This window comes from Pelophylax lessonae, assembly GCF_965119305.1.
Source record: "Pelophylax lessonae genome assembly, chromosome: 6".
In the NCBI taxonomy this organism is placed as follows: domain Eukaryota; kingdom Metazoa; phylum Chordata; class Amphibia; order Anura; family Ranidae; genus Pelophylax; species Pelophylax lessonae.
Window position 1 is genome coordinate 12,206,659 of NC_138773.1, and position 17,783 is coordinate 12,224,441.

The 17,783-nt window shown below is 46.5% G+C and overlaps 1 protein-coding gene across 1 annotated transcript in view; it reads right to left on the reverse strand.

The window, feature by feature from the left end:
• Positions 1 to 5,670: 5,670 nt before the first annotated feature.
• The window catches only part of LOC309558406 (uncharacterized protein), a gene marked incomplete at both ends in the record, with an annotated part of 107,411 nt that continues 95,298 nt past the window's right edge, over positions 5,671 to 17,783 (reverse strand). The window contains one exon of the mRNA XM_082261480.1: positions 5,671 to 5,757. Within this exon, the coding sequence (XP_082117606.1) occupies positions 5,671 to 5,757 (87 nt within the window). The remainder of the gene's footprint in view (positions 5,758 to 17,783) is intronic.

Genomic DNA, 17,783 nt, shown 5'->3' on the forward strand with positions numbered 1-17,783 from the left:
AGCAGTATGTGTGCACACGCCTAGACGTACTGAATGATGGGTCTGCCCCCTTCAACTTCTGGGTCTCCAAATTGGGCACATGGCCTGAGCTTGCCCTTTATGCCTTGGAGGTGCTGGCATGCCCTGCAGCCAGTGTATTATCTGAACGGGTATTTAGCACAGCTGGGGGCGTTATCACAGACAAGCGCAGCCGCCTGTCCGGAGCCAATGTGGACAAGCTCACGTTCATTAAAATGAACCAGGCATGGATCCCACGGGACTTTTCCGTACCTTGTGCAGAATAGAGATGGATACCGACCTTACCCAGCCATTGTTGTATTTTTGATCTTTCTCACTCTTTTGGGGTGTACCCAAATAAAAAATAAAAATAAAATTAAGAACCAAAACCAGTGTTGGTTACCAGGTCATCCTCCACCGCTGCTTCCACCTACACCGCCACCTCAACCTCCTACTCCATATGGACCTCGTCCTCCTACTTCAAGATTATTATTTTTTATTTTTATGTATTTTATGTTATTTTAAGTTATTTCCCTATCCACATTTGTTTGCAGAACACTTACCATGCTCTTAACAACATTTTGTTGCAGTTTGCAGCCCTCTAGCCCTTTCCATTACTTTTTTAGAGCCATTTTAGTGCTCAAAAGTTTGGGTCCCCATTGACTTCAATAGGGTTCGGGTTCGGGGTCAAGTGCGGGTCACGAACTCGAACTTTTTTGCAAAGTTCGGCCAAACCCGTCGAACCCGAAAATCCAGGTGTCCGCTCAACTCTACTTGCTACATATATATATATATATATATATATATATATATATACAGTGTCTTGCGAAAGTATTCGGCCCCCTTGAACTTTGCGACCCTTTGCCACATTTCAGGCTTCAAACATAAAGATATAAAACTGTACTTTTTTGTGAAGAATCAACAACAAGTGGGACACAATCATGAAGTGGAATGAAATTTATTGGATATTTCAAACTTTTTTAACAAATAAAAAACTGAAAAATTGGGCATGCAAAATTATTCAGCCCCTTTACTTTCAGTGCAGCAAACTCTCTCCAAAAGTTCAGTGAGGATCTCTGAATGATCCAATGTTGACCTAAATGACTAATGATGATAAATAGAATCCACCTGTGTGTAATCAAGTCTCCGTATAAATGCACCTGCACTGTGATAGTCTCAGAGGTCCGTTTAAAGCGCAGAGAGCATCATGAAGAACAAGGAACACACCAGTCAGGTCCAAGATACTGTTGTGGAGAAGTTTAAAGCCGGATTTGGATACAAAAAGATTTCCCAAGCTTTAAACATCCCAAGGAGCTCTGTGCAAGCGATAATATTGAAATGGAAGGAGTATCAGACCACTGCAAATCTACGAAGACCTGGCCGTCCCTCTAAACTTTCAGCTCATACAAGGAGAAGACTGATCAGAGATGCAGCCAAGAGGCCCATGATCACTCTGGATGAACTGCAGAGATCTACAGCTGAGGTGGGAGACTCTGTCCATAGGACAACAATCAGTCCTATACTGCACAAATCTGGCCTTTATGGAAGAGTGGCAAGAAGAAAGCCATTTCTTAAAGATATCCATAAAAAGTGTCGTTTAAAGTTTGCCACAAGCCACCTGGGAGACACCAAACATGTGGAAGAAGGGGCTCTGGTCAGATGAAACCAAAATCCAAACTTTTTGGCAACAATGCAAAACGTTATGTTTGGCGTAAAAGCAACACAGCTCATCACCCTGAACACACCATCCCCCACTGTCAAACATGGTGGTGGCAGCATCATGGTTTGGGCCTGCTTTTCTTCAGCAGGGACAGGGAAGATGGTTAAAATTGATGGGAAGATGGATGGAGCCAAATACAGGACCATTCTGGAAGAAAACCTGATGGAGTCTGCAAAAGACCTGAGACTGGGACGGAGATTTGTCTTCCAACAAGACAATGATCCAAAACATAAAGCAAAATCTACAATGGAATGGTTCACAAATAAACATATCCAGGTGTTAGAATGGCCAAGTCAAAGTCCAGACCTGAATCCAATCGAGAATCTGTGGAAAGAACTGAAAACTGCTGTTCACAAACGCTCTCCATCTAACCTCACTGAGCTCGAGCTGTTTTGCAAGGAGGAATGGGCAAAAATTTCAGTCTCTGGATGTGCAAAACTGATAGAGACATACCCCAAGCGACTTACAGCTGTAATTGCAGCAAAAGATGGTGCTACAAAGTATTAACTTAAGGGGGCTGAATAATTTTGCACGCCCAATTTTTCAGTTTTTTATTTGTTAAAAAAGTTTGAAATATCCAATAAATTTCGTTCCACTTCATGATTGTGTCCCACTTGTTGATTCTTCACAAAAAATTACAGTTTTATATCTTTATGTTTGAAGCCTGAAATGTGACAAAAGGTCGCAAAGTTCAAGGGGGCCGAATACTTTCGCAAGGCACTGTATATATATATATATATATATATATATATACACATATTTTTTTATGTAAAAAACAATTAAGGGCTGATTCATACAAGTTTGCTGTTATGTTTGTGTCCGCTAATAATGATTTTAGTGTATTTTTAGTGAAAATATTGTCTTGATATATTTGGGGGGGGGGGGAGGGGGCTGTCAGGTAGGCTGCACAGGGCTATGTGATTTCAAACAGCAGCCCTGCTTCCGCATGCTGATCTCTGCTATTTTAGCTATAGGTGGGTAATATATTTTGTGCAAGATTTGAATGCATTCATGTGCCTTTTTCATGTTTACCTAATGCTGTTGGATTCTCCCTGGTCCTGCCCCTTATCCTAAAATTTCACTGAACAGAAAATCAATTTTACAGAAAGTTTACCACTTATCCCTAATTACAATAAGTAACATAATACTGATCCACAAACCATTAGAAATTTTCTTAAATACTACCAGCCCAATGCTTTCCTTCTGTTCTGAATGGATTGCTATCAAATACATCATCAGATCAGTCCTTCACCTAATTCTGGGCAAACAAAGTGCTCCAAGGAAGCCTCATCCAACACAAGAATCACTTACCTGTACACAAAGATGGGGACCAGGAAGTCTGTGAAATTTGGTTCCCATTCTGAATTTTCTATGGCCTCCATCATAGCGCTGTAATCACTTTTCCATTTAACTTTCTGTCCAACGGGGATGAAGTTTCCTGCAATGGATGTGTCCAAACGTATTTATTCAATTTAAATAGTTCAAACAAAATCCAAAGGTGTTTTTTTTTGTGGGGGGGGGACAAAAAACAACCCCCCCCTGCTGTCAGTCGGTCACCAGCACCCATCCCTCCCCCGCGGGGTCTCGTGGTTGGTCATCCAGCCCCGCACTTACCCCATCTAGGTTGCGGGCGGGAAGCGCTCCTATGGGCAATGGACAGTGGGCAGCAGCTTCTATTATGTCTCCTCCTCCTCTGCATCATGGCGGCTTCAGCCGTTCGTCTCCTCCCTCCTCCTCCGAGGTATCCAATAGGATTGCCTGTCCTTTCAGCCAATCAGGACCCGCTTCCTGAATGGCCTAGGAAGATCAGTGTGGCAAAAGCGAATATTCATTCGCTATTGTCACACAACTGGGTGGGCTCAGGGCGCAGTGCTCTGCGCCCCAAGCTCACCCTTTTTTGAATACTATTAGAGCCTCTGGCTCTAATCATGTGCTTCAAAAAAAAAAAAAAAAAACAGCCCCCTATTGGAATCCATGCATATAGCGCCCTGCATGTAGTGTAATGTGCCGGACGCATGGATGGGGGAGCGGCACCTGTGCGCCCCTATGGAATGGCCGCCACTGAAAAAATCTGCATGTGCAGCCAATGCGTTTCAAAGGCTCACAATTTCCTCCTTCTTCAGGGCTTAGGATAAATAAATTGTGGATTTGGTGAATTAGGAGGAATTCAAAGCCGTGTGGGCAGTTTGTAGGCGCACTCATCAATAGCTGGCTGTTAAAGTCGTAGGTGAAACATTTTTTGTTAGCAACTCTCTAAGAGGAGAATTCCCTCATTTTGAAGAACTCTTTCACCTGAGCGTTTAGAATTTTCTCTTCACTAAGGTTCAAAATTAATTTGTCCCCATTAACTATTAGAAAACCAAACAAATGTTGTACATGTTCAGGTTTTATTTATAGGCTCTCCAGGCTGAAGGAAAGCTGACAGAGGAAGATCCACTGCCCTGCAGTCCGCTGGGGATAATGACAGCCTGCATAGTCTGGAGAGGAACCAACCCAGCAAAAGGCCTGAAAGCAGTTCTATCCGTAACTGCAGGACAAGCACAGTGTGACAACCTCTACACCCCCAGGGCCTATATGAGGGATGTCTTCTAGATGAAAGGTTTTGGCAAGTCTTTAGGGGATAGTCAAGTGGTGGCTGGTGCTCCATGGGCAGGGGGGGGGGCGGCAGACGGACCACACCATACCCCCCCCCCGGACCACACCAGCTCACACACCATATTAACCCCCCCCCCCCCCCGTCGCCGACTCACTCACCCTGGACTGACATGGAGGGCAGGCAGCTGCGGTGGCAGCGGCTTCCCCTGCGTCCCTTCCCTCCTCCTCCTTAGCCAATAGCATGGCCTCTCCTTTCGGCCAATCGAGAATCGGGTCTCAGGACCCGCTTCCTGATTGTCTGGGAGGAGAATCAGTGTGATAATAGCTAATATATATTCGCTATTGTCACACAACTGGGTGGGCTCAGGGCGCAATGCTCTTCGCCCTGAGCCCATCCTTTTTTGAAGCCCATTAGAGCCTCTGGATCTAATCACCTGCTTAAAAAAAAACAATGGAATCCATGCGTCATCCGGTGCTCTGCATGTAGATTAGGGGGCCGGACACATGGATAGGGGGGCCGAGCCCCCAATGGACGGGCCGCCACTGGGACAGTCTAATGCTTACCCAAACCCTTGTCCTGGGATCTGATACCATAGCCAGATGGGCCAGTATTTTGTTTCTAAGGGGACCAAGAGCTCCTACAAATTGTCACTTTGCTGAAAATCCACTCAGGGGACACCAAATGTCTAGACTGTTGCTGTTCTGTCTGGAACACAGTCAACTATCTGTCATGTTGCAGTGTGCTAGAGACGGAAACTGTCCTAATTTCGGTATTCTTCAGTCAAGTTGGGCATCCCATAACTCTAAACCAAGTCCATGGACTGTTTCTTGTGTCTGGATGCAAGTTGGAAATTGTGTGTTGCCTGGCTGTGCAGACTGTAGGGGGACCCAAAACTCAGCGGCTCCTTAGGGGGTAGCGCTGCATTAGTTTGCCAGTCCTATAGTATATAGTCCTATAGCCTTTGGGGATCTCTGAATGTTACTCACCCAGCTGGGCATACACTTCAGCTCTTTCAAAATCATTCATTGTGCTACACCCTCTGTTGTCTATCATAGTAATCCGGTCGGTGAGCGGATAGGCATTTCTTATCATGGTTAATCCTCCTTGTTTTTCTTTGGCCTCGGCGTATTCTGTGAAGTTCTCACCTTCTTCCAGGACGTACTTACAGGAGTTGATGAAGGAAGACTTTCCATGGCCAGCGTAGCCGAATAGTTGTAGTAGGACTCTTGTATAACCCTGATTGCCCAGATCTCCATCATCCAGGCTGAAGTTCCTGATGTTGTCCTTCAACTGTCTAATATCCATTGCTGATAGTTATTATTATTTTGTGGGTATTTTTTTTTTTCTCTTTTCCGTGTTAGGACTTCGGTAGAAAGGACTTTGCATTTACTTTCTGTTTCATGTTCCAATAAAAGATTAGCAGGGAGGAGGAGACACTTTCAGCCTACAGCAAACAGAGTAAAGGTTATTAACCACTTACTACCCTGAATCTGTAAAAAGTCCTGGATTCAAGTGGTTATAATAAGCCAAAGGCTCCAGCTGGTATCATTTTTACAGCCGGAAATCTGCTGTGATCTGGGCTCAGGGGAGGACTGGGTCAGGGGGCAGGGGGGGAAATTGCCCCCCGGGCTGCTTTGATGCCCCATAAAAAGGCTGCACTGCCTCTGCTACAGACATGCCTAAAGTATTCCTGGTGAAGAGAAGTAAAAAATCCCCACTGCTGACCCATTGAGTGCAGGATAAAGACAATGTGTAAGGGAAAACACTGATGGGGACCCCCCCCCCCCCCACAGCATGGATGGTGTAAGCTGTGTCTGAGCAGAGGCTGGTTCTGTGCCCCACTGGAGACTTTCCTCCCCTGACTACCCCCGACCGAGGTGTCCCAGCTCTCCACAACTGCCCCCTGTTGGCCAGGTCGGGAACATGGTTTTGGACGGTGAGTAGAGAGTACCTGGAATGGAGCTTCAGCCTGGAATGGGGTCAGGAGGAGACCAGAAAGAGGGAGAGTGGGAGGGGGCAAAGTCGCTGCACTATGGGCCTCTGCAGGGGCGTAACTACAGGGGTTGCGATTGCTACCGGGCCCCATGCTCCAGGGGGCCCATTAGCAAACCAGTGGGTGAACTTCCAGGATTGCAAAAGTCACACTTGCGACCGGGCCCTGGCATTGCACCACTGTGGGGAGGCCCCAAGATTGCAGGAAGGGAGCCCACTGCAGAACTTGTGAAAGGATCCTGCTGCGGGACCGTAATAAAAGGCCATGCAACGAGAATAAAGAGCCCCAGGATTAGTGGGAAGAGCCCTGGGCTTGAAGGGAAGGGCCCCGGCCAGGGATCTGGGGGGGCCCTTCATGGTTTCTTGCATCGGGGCCCTGAAGGCTCTAGTTACGCCTCTGGGCCTCTGGTTTGTATTTGCCCCTGGGCCGTAAGTTGCCAGTCAGCTCCTGTCTGGGCAGCTCTACAGCAAACCAATCACTTTTTTAATTGTAGTAAGAAGGGTTTTTTTTCTTGTCTCTTTGTAATAGCAATAAAGTTCTGTAAAAAAAAAAAAAGTGTAAAAAAAAAAAAAAGATTTTTAACAAAATTTAAAAAAATTATAAAAAAAATTAAAAGCACCCCTTCCCTAGCTCTTGCATGTCTATGTAAACAACAATAGCAGCACACATCTGAGATAATACCGAGAAAATCATAGCAAGAACAATAATTCCAGAGCCATAATTTAATATTAACTCTACAATGATGACCTGTAAAGGATTTTAACCACTTGCCGACCGCCCCACGCAGATTTACTGCGGCAGGGCAGCTCGGCTGCACATAATCTACATGATGATGTGCAGGCGGCGCGCGCCACCGGAGCCGTGCTCCCGCTGTGATTAGACACAGCGGGAGGCAGACTGCGGGAGGAGAGGGCTCAATCGCCGCCGGCCTCCCGCAATCTTCAGAGAAACTGACAGGAGGGCCAACTGGTATGTAAATGTAGCACTGCCCCCCTAGGGTGCTGCTGAGATTTGATTCCCCTGGGTTACCCGTAGCAACAGTCTGTAGAAACTTGTCACTTTAACACTTGGCTCAGACAATGAACAGCTCAGGTGATGTTGGTTTTTTGTGTTTTATTTTAGAACTGGGATAGGAGAAGGGATGAGTGGGATACTCCAACTTGAACTTTGCACAATTCCTGAGGATAACTGACTGCAGAATGTGGCAAGGCCGCTGCTTCACCTTGCCACTGAAGTGAAGATAAAGAATATGGACTCTCACTTTGATTACTCTTTAGGGTCTTACTTGGCACCCCCTTTCTCACTGACTGAATGTGCTGAACTCCTGTCCACTGACTCTCACTGGAGTGGTCCCCTGCCTGGGCAGACCCCTGGCAAGCTCCCTGGTACTCACGGACACTGTTTTTCCTCAGGTCGCTCTGCCACTTGCTCCACTGTCAGTCTCCACAGGACCTCCTGGCTCAGCACCACACTTCTGGTCCACAAGGCCGACCGCCTGTGACCGCCTTCCTCAGCAACAGGAGGAGAGACAGCCGTCACCCTTCTCCTGGGACCTGGCTTCCCGCCCAAAGACACCCTGTCACATGTGCCCGTGGCTTTTATAACATATCCCAGGATGCAGCACTGTTTGTGCCAACCCTCTGGGATAGTCATAAAAGCCTGTGCTGGGTTTCCTCCACTGTCCAACAGCCCCCCCCCTATTGGATACAGTGGGGGCACTCCCTCAGGCCAGATGAATCACACCCTGGACACATGCAACAGGCAAAACTACTGATCAGGCTCCCCTGATAAGCAGATGGAGCAAACTATAGTTTACCTAGCACCTATCTAGGAGGGTTCTACATTAACACTGCAAGACGGCTCTCCTGTCAGAGAGGCAGGGAAAGATCGTGTGTCTCAGCTAAGCCGAATCACAGATCTCTCTCTGCCTCTGTTCAATCTATCCCCCCACACAGTTAGTAAGCACATCTAGGGAACACATTTAACCCCTTGATCACCCCCCCCCCAGTGTTAACCCCTTCCCTTCCCTGCCAGTGTAATTTATACAGTAACAGTGCATAATATTTAGCACTGATCACTGTATTAATGTCACCAGTCCCCAAAAAGTGTCAATCCCATGTCAGATTTGTCCACCACAATGTCGCAGTCCCGATAAAAATTGCTGATCGCCGCCATTACTAATAATAAATAAATAAATCTATCCCGTAGTTTGTAAACGCTATAACTTTTTCACAAACCAATTATTATACGCTTTTTGGGATTTTTTTTTTTTTTTTTTTTTTTTACCAAAAATATGTAGCAGAATACAAATTGGCCTAAACTGATAAAAAAAAAATTGGATTTTTAACATTTTTTTTTTTGGGAATGTTTTATAGCAGAAAGTAGAAAATATTATTTTTTTTAAAAATTGTCGCTATTTTTTTGTATATAGCACAAAAAATAAAAAATCGCACAGGTGATCAAATACCACCAAAAGAAAGCTCTGTCTGTGAAGAAAGGACATCAATTTTATTTGGGTACAGCGTCCCACCTCCGCACAGACCTCCACACTTGTTGGTTAGAGTACCGTGAACCACACGGATCCGGACATCCGCAGTGCACGGCGGTACCGGATAGAAGATTACACAACCGTAAGTGGAAATTTACAATTTGAAATACAATTCTTGGTATACTACACCAAGGGAGTTTCTCTTGTCTTTCCATGGGGGAACCGCAGTAAAATATAGCACCCAGATTAAAGAGAGGAGACCCTTCACCGGATATATACCAGGCTTTATACCCCTGTTGGGGTGAGGAGCTCCGGTGAGTACATTCACATAGGGGGAGAGAGCGTTTGTGTGTGTGTACCCACCAGAGCACTAGCAAGGAAGAAGGCACAAGTCATTTTTTTTGGCCATTTAAGTATCCCAATATTTGAAAATATTGGGACACTTAAAGCGGTAGTATACCGCTTTTTTTGACTTTTAACTACAGGTAAGCCTATAATAAGGCTCACCTGTCGGTACAATTAATATCTCCGAAACCGGCACGGTTTAGGAGATATTACCACTGCATGCAGCCGCTGATGAGTGCGGCGCATGCGCTCTGAAGGTCCGGGGGGCCTTCAGAGTTTCTTGTCGGGAATTGCCAGAAAATTACTCCCGCGCGACAGAGATGCCGTGGGATCATGTCCGCTCCCACAGCGGTCTCCGGGGGTCCGTGTCAGGGCTTCGTTCTAAGGTAAGTAATTCATAATGAGCTAGTATGCGATGCATACTAGCTCATTATGCCTTTGTCTTGCAGAGTTTTTTTTTTTTGTCAGAGTTTACTATCGCTTTAACCACTTGCCGACCGCCGCAAGTACATATACTGCGGCGGTCAGCCCCCCACAGGCAAAGTGATGTACCGGTACGTCGCTAGCCTGTGAGGCTCTGGGGAGCGAGCGCGCGATCACGGACCCCCCCGCGCGTGTGAGCGGCGGACCCGATGTCAGCCGCTCACTCACGATCGTCCGTGACAGCGGGAGAAAGGCAGGCGGCTGATATAAACAAGCCGCCTGTCATTCTCCCCTGTGTAGGAATAGTGATCATACGGTCCTACTATGTAGGACCGTTGATCACTGTTCGTACACCTCAAGCCACAGCCAATCACAGTTAGAATCACGCCCCTAGGGACACACACAGCCCCTCCCTCTCAAAAAAAGTTAACCCCTTCACTACCAGTGTCATTTTACAGTAACAGTGCATATGTATAGCACTGATTACTGCAGTAATGTCACTGGTACCCCCAAAAGTGTCAAAAATGTCAGTCAAGGGTCCGATCTGTCCGCCACAATGTCACAGTCCCGCAAAATAAATCGCAGATCGCCGCCATTACGCGTTAAAAAAAAAAAACAACAAAAATGACAAAAATCTTTCCCTTAGTTAGTAAACGCGATAACTTTTGCGCAAACCAATCAAAATACGCTTTTTGCAATTTTTTTTACCAAACATAGGTAGCATAAAACAAATTGGCTGAAAATGTTAAAACATTTTTGATTTTTACATTTTTTGGGGGGGGGAATTTCATATAAAAAAATGTGAAAAATATTGTTATTTTTGCAAAATTGTCGCTTTTTTTGTTTATAGCGCATGATCAAAAAATCGCACAGGTGATCAAATACCACCAAAAGAAAGCTCTGTTTGTGGGAAAAAAAGGACGTCAAATTCGTTTAGGTACAGCGTCGCACGACCGTGCAATTGTCCGCAAAATAGGCCCTGGTCAGGAAGGGGGTAAAATCTTCCGGGGCTTAAGTGGTTAACGGACTTTGCAGTTTTGAAAAAATATTTTTTGGACCTTTTAATATTTTTGCTCATATCACATTCATCACTATTTTCACCTTGTTGCACGTTGGTATTTGCACTTTACTAGCACCGTTTGTATATTTATTTAATTATTGTATCCAGCACAGCTATCCTTTCCAAGCTGCACACACTCCCTCTAGTGGCAGCAGGGAAACACTAAGTTCGCCATTGTTTTATACTAGGATTTCTTTGATAATTTATTTCCTTCAAGCAAGACACCTTATAATAGATGTTTATATTTATGGATTTTTAGTTTTATGCTATTTTCATCTCCTGAGATTACACAACATTTTATTATATATTGTTATCACATAACACAGAGGTGGACACTTATATACTTGAAATACTTACATATTGGAGAGGAGCGCCTACCCCACACTCTCTTTTTTCACAGCGTCAAACAACCGCGCAATTGTCAGTTAAAGCAACGCAGTGCCGAATCGCAAAAAATGGCCTGGTCATTAAGGGGGTAAAACCTTCTGGAAGTGGTTAAAGTGTCACATATAAATAATTTGAGGTATCGTACTTTGTCGCCATTTCACGGGCATGCACAGTTTTCTTGACGTGTTTGGTATTTATATGCTCAACACAACATTGTTTTGTAATTTTTTTTTAAATATTTTTCTTGAGTTTTTTTTCAAATTTGTACAAAACACGCAAAAACAAGATAGAGAAGCAAAGAAAAACCTGGCTGATACAAACAAAGTGGGTGATGGACATGGACACCCGCCAATCATTAACCACTTGACCCGATTTACCTGCAGTCCTTCTGGTAAGTAGATAGGATTCAACACTGTACTTTCTCTCTAGCACCTACCAAGGAGGGCGCTACATAAAATGTTTTTTTTTTTTTTTTTTTATTGTTTAACCGGTTGCCGACCGCCGCACGACTATATACTGCGGCGGTCAGCCCCAGCCAGGCAAAGTGACATATATATATACGTCACTTGCCTGTCACTTCCTTGTGAGCACACGCCCGCTGCGGCTCATTCACAGGGAAGTCAGTGCGTGTGACCGGCGGACCCGATGTCCGCCGGTCACTCGCCGATCGTCGGTGCAGAGGGAGAAAGTCAGGCGGCTAATGTAAACAAGCCGCCTGTTATTCTCCCCTGTGTAGAAACAGTGATCATACGGTTCTACTATGTAGGACCGTTGATCACTGTTCCTACAATAGTAGCCACAGCCAATCACAGTAAAAAGCACGCCCCTAGGGACACACTTAACCCCTCCCTCCCCAATAAAGGAAATTACATTTCTCGGCTACTAAATGTAAAAGAGGCGGTGGGTCTATGAAAATATAAATCACGGAGCCGAGATCAGGGAAGTCACAGGGGTAGGAGCGGAGATGATTTAATGTTGCAGCGGAGATGATATAATCTACCCGCGGCAACAGCTGATGCGGTGTAACATTACAAAACCCTACCCCGTGAAAATTCCCTACCCTCCGGAGCTGTGAGCATGCGCAATGGTAAGCTGCTCAGCTGTTCCATGACGTAGGTGCTACCCCCTGGAGCTGTGAGCATGCGCAATGGTAAGCTGCTCAGCTGTTCCATGACGTAGGTGCTACCCTCCGGAGCTGTGAGCATGCGCAATGGTAAGCTGCTCAGCTGTTCCATGACGTAGGTGCTACCCTCCAGAGCTGTGAGCATGCGCTCTGGTAAGCTGCTCAGCTATTCCATGACGTAGGTGCTACCCTCCGGAGCTGTGAGCATGCGCAATGGTAAGCTGCTCAGCTGTTCCATGACGTAGGTGCTACCCTCCAGAGCTGTGAGCATGCGCTCTGGTAAGCTGCTCAGCTGTTCCATGACGTAGGTGCTACCCTCCGGAGCTGTGAGCATGCGCAATGGTAATCTGCTTAGCTGTTCCATGACGTAGGTGCTACCCCCTGGAGCTGTGAGCATGTGCAATGGTAAGCTGCTCAGCTGTTCCATGATGTAGGTGCTACCCTCCGGAGCTGTGAGCATGCGCAATGGTAAGCTGCTCAGCTGTTCCATGACGTAGGTGCTACCCTCCGGAACTGTGAGCATGCGCAATGGTAAGCTGTTCAGCTGTTCCATGACGTAGGTGCTACCCTCCGGAGCTGTGAGCATGCGCTCTGGTAAGCTGCTCAGCTGTTCCATGACGTAGGTGCTACCCTCCGGAGCTGTGAGCATGCGCAATGGTAAGCTGCTTAGCTGTTCCATGACGTAGGTGCTACCCCCTGGAGCTGTGAGCATGTGCAATGGTAAGCTGCTCAGCTGTTCCATGACGTAGGTGCTACCCTCCGGAGCTGTGAGCATGCGCAATGGTAAGCTGCTCAGCTGTTCCATGACGTAGGTGCTACCCTCCGGAACTGTGAGCATGCGCAATGGTAAGCTGTTCAGCTGTTCCATGACGTAGGTGCTACCCTCCGGAGCTGTGAGCATGCGCAATGGTAAGCTGCTCAGCTGTTCTATGACGTAGGAGCTACCCTCCGGAGCTGTGAGCATGCGCAGTGGTAAGCTGCTCAGCTGTTCTATGACGTAGGTGCTACCCTCCGGAGCTGTGAGCATGCGCAGTGGTAAGCTGCTCAGCTGTTCAATGACGTATGTGAACAGGAAGTGACGAGGGTAGGGAATTTTCACGAGGTAGGGTTTTTTAACGTTACAACGGCAGACATCGGGTCCACCGGTCCTGCTGATTGGTTCCCACTGTGTCCAATCACGGCAGGAGCAGATCGCTGGCGGTGAAGCACGAGGTGACATATCCGTTTGTGATTTCGCACAGAAGAGCCACTGCCTCGCAGTATATGTACATGATTTCGGCCAGCAAGTGGTTAAGCGTATGAATCTCCCAGCTATTTGTTAGACAGATCAGTAAGATCTCCAAACAGTAACAGCAGGTTGTTCATACAGAAGAGGTAACACAAACAAACAGGTCTCACTCACCTCTAGCAGAGATTTTATCATAGTTTCGGTATTACAAAGAATAGAAAAGGTAAACATTAGAAAAATAACAAAACCGTGTTACGTCTCATTCTCACAACCAAGTAACCAATGTAAATATTGCGTTGACCATTGCTCATTAAAATCGTCATGTCATGATATTCAGAAAGTAAATGAAATACCTGGGTATTACCTGGATCCCCGGATCAGCGCAGCCCTCAAGCAGGAAGAGTGGAGAGGCACAGAATCCAAGTTGCATGAGGTCCAATGTGAAGTTTCCACAGTCAGTGATGATTTGGGGAGTCATCTGCTGGTGTTGGTCCACCAAAGTCAGCTCAGCCCTCTAGGAGGAAATTCTAGAGCTCTTCATGCTTCCCTCTGCTGACCAACTTTATGGAGATGCTGATTTCATTTTCCAGCAGGACTTGGCACCGCCCACACTGCCAAACCTACCAATACCTGGTCACATGATCATGGTATCACTGTACTTGATTGGCCAGCAAACTCGCCTAACCTAAACCCCATAGAGAATCTGTGGGGGATTGTCAAGAGGAAAATGAGAGACACCAGACCCAACAAATATATTAGTTAGGGACCTTAGATTGTAAGCTCCTTGAGGGCAGGGACTGATGTGAATGTACAATGTATATGTAAAGCGCTGCGTAAATTGACAGCGCTATATAAGTACCTGAAATAATAATAATAACAATGCAGACCAGCTGAAGGCTGCTATCAAAGCAACTGGGCTTCTATAACACCTCAGCAGTGCCTCTAAGGAAGAGGTTGAACACCCATGGCTCTGAGGAAGAGGTTGAACCCCCATGGCTCTGAGGAAGAGGTTGAACCCCCATGCCTCTAAGGAAGAGGTTGAACCCCCGTGGCTCTGAGGAAGAGGTTGACCCCCCATGGCTCTGAGGAAGAGGTTGACCCCCCATGGCTCTGAGGAAGAGGTTGAACCCCCATGGCTCTGAGGAAGAGGTTGAACCCCCATGCCTCTAAGGAAGAGGTTGAACCCCCATGGCTCTGAGGAAGAGGTTGACCCCCCATGGCTCTGAGGAAGAGGTTGACCCCCCATGGCTCTGAGGAAGAGGTTGAACCCCCATGGCTCTGAGGAAGAGGTTGAACCCCCATGGCTCTGAGGAAGAGGTTGACCCCCCATGGCTCTGATGAAGTGGTTGAACCCCCATGGCTCTGAGGAAGAGGTTGAACCCCCATGGCTCTGAGGAAGAGGTTGAACCCCCATGCCTCTAAGGAAGAGGTTGAACCCCCGTGGCTCTGAGGAAGAGGTTGACCCCCCATGGCTCTGAGGAAGAGGTTGACCCCCCATGGCTCTGAGGAAGAGGTTGAACCCCCATGGCTCTGAGGAAGAGGTTGAACCCCCATGCCTCTAAGGAAGAGGTTGAACCCCCATGGCTCTGAGGAAGAGGTTGACCCCCCATGGCTCTGAGGAAGAGGTTGACCCCCCATGGCTCTGAGGAAGAGGTTGAACCCCCATGGCTCTGAGGAAGAGGTTGAACCCCCATGGCTCTGAGGAAGAGGTTGACCCCCCATGGCTCTGATGAAGTGGTTGAACCCCCATGGCTCTGAGGAAGAGGTTGAACCTCGAAACGTGTCAACCAATTGGATCTTCACCTCCTGCTCTTTGATGGACTCTGGACTGAACGTCACATCCATACTATGCGAGGAATCTTGATGTTGTACTTTGTGATGAGCTTTTATTCAATTGTATAATTGTGAGTATAATACTTACCCTTTTCTATATTAAAATATGTTTTTTGGGATAATACAATAGGTTGGTGCGCCCCTTCTTTCTTTTTCTTCTGGTTCCAGACTATCAGACTTCCCCAGTCTTAAGAGGGAAGCAAAATGAGGCTTATCCTCATATAACTGAGAAGAAGATAAAGCACATCCTTCCTGAGCGAGTCCCTAGGTAGGTGCTGGTGAGAGAGGATAGTTTTGAGTCATGTCTGCCTATCAGAAGAGCCGCAGGTAAATCTATATTGCTTTCTGCCTACCAGAGAGCAGGATCTGTGAGTGAGGTCTGCTCAGTATGTGATTCATTGGGTCTAGATAGTGTTTCACACTGGTCCAATAGGGAGGCATGTTGGACAGTGGGAGGAAACTTGACCAATGGGTACACAGGCTTTGATACAGTCTCGGTGTTCGGCGGAGACTGGCTGTCTCAGTGCATTATGGGATACTGTATAAAAGCCAGAAGCACATGTGCTGCAGGGTCTTTGGCTGGTGAGCAGAGTCCCGGAGGGAGGGTGGTGGCTGCCTCCTCCTCTGTAGTATTGACACGTGGTCGCAGGCGGTTGGCTTGGGGATCAAAGGAACCAAACTGAACAGTCCAGAAGAACTGCCTAGAGGGGGAGAGACACTGGAGACCCTCGAAAAACAGTATTGTGAGTACAGGGAATTGTGTCAAGGGGCCTGACCTGAGGGGGGCCACCCCAGCATAGGATAGTCAGAGGACAGGTTTCTGTATGTCAAGTGAAAGGGGATACTAGGAGAGTATCCTGAAGAGAATTAGTTTAAGTCTTCTGGATAGAGACTTAATCCAAATTCACCTAGTGGCAGGATGAATCAGCAGCCTGTCTGCATCATCAGACAGGAGTCTTCATATCTTGTGAATAGTTAATTTGGAGTATCCCATTATTCCCTTTTAAAATAAAACTCCAAAAACAACTACAAACCCCTGGACTGGTCATTGACTGAGCCAAGAAGTAAAGTGTTAAATTGTGAATTCCAGAGTTGCTAACGGTAAACCAGGGGGACCCGAGAGTTCAATATCCAGCAGCCCTCAAAGGGGCAGTGCTACATGACTATCAGCAGTGCCACAGGCTGATCGCCTCCATGCCACGCTGCATTTATGCAGGAATTCATGCAAAAGGAGCCCAGACTAAGTATTGAGTGCATCCTATACTGTACATGGACAGACTTTTCACTAAGCCAACATTTCTGTATTAACCACTTCTGGACCGGATGGTTTTCTCCCTTAATGACCAGGCCCTATTTTGCGATTCGGCACTGCATTATTTTAACGAACAATTGCGTGGTCGTGTGACGCTGTACCCAAACAAAATTGACGTCCTTTTTTTTCCCACAAATAGAGCTTTCTTTTGGTGGTATTTGATCACCTGTCCGATTTTTATTTTTTGCGCTATAAACACAGAAAGAGCGACAATTCTGAAAAAAAATAAAAATTCACATTTTGCTCCCCCCCCCCCCCCCCAAAAAAAAAGAAAAAAATGTCATTCTTTTAGGCCAATTTTTTTTCTGCTACATATTTTTGGTAAAAAAAAAAAAAAATCGCATTTTTTTTTTTTACTAATTATGGCGGCGATCTGTGATTTTTAGCGGGACTGCGACATTGCGGCGGACAGATTGGACCCCTGACTGACATTTTTGACACTTTATTGGGGACCAGTGAAATTACTACAGTAATCAGTGCTAAAAATATGCACTGTTACTGTAATAATGACACTGGCAGGAAAGGGGTTAACCTCAGGGGCAATTAAAGGGTTAAATGTGAGCCTAGGGGGTGTTTTCTAACTGTGAGGGAGATGGGCTTGTGAAATGACCATAGAGACCTGACATTTTTGACACTTTTGGGGGGACCAGTGACATTACTACAGTAATCAGTGCTAAAAATATGCACTGTTACTGTAAAAATGACACTGGCAGGGAAGGAGTTAGCACTGTAGGTGATCAATGGGTTAAATGTGTACCTAGGGGAGTGATTCTAACTGTGGGGGGGCGGGGCTTGTGAAATGACCATAGAGACCTGTTATCATATATAGAAGGATCACAGGTGTTCTGTAATCATTCCAGAGAGAAGAACGGTCAGCTGTGTTTACAACATCCGACCGTCCTTCTCTCTCAGCGGGGAGCGATCGCGGGTGTCAGGCAGCAATCGGAGCCGCCTGCCCCGTGCATAGAAGTCCCCACTGCCGAGTGGGGGCGGAAGCACTCCGGCAGCGGCATGCGCTCGCCCCCTAGCTGCAGGCGCGCGACCGACGTCAGTTTGCGCAGGAGCGGCTGCCTGCTGCAGTATAACTGCGGAGGGCGGTCCTTAAGTGGTTAAAAATCTTTTTTTTTATTTTATTGGTCTTATGTAATATTCTAATTTTCTGAGATACAGAATTTTGGGGTGTCACTCGCTGTAAGCCATAATCATCAAAATTAAAAGAAAGAAATGCTTGAAATCTCTCACTCTGTGTGTAACGCATCTATATAAAATATACGAGTT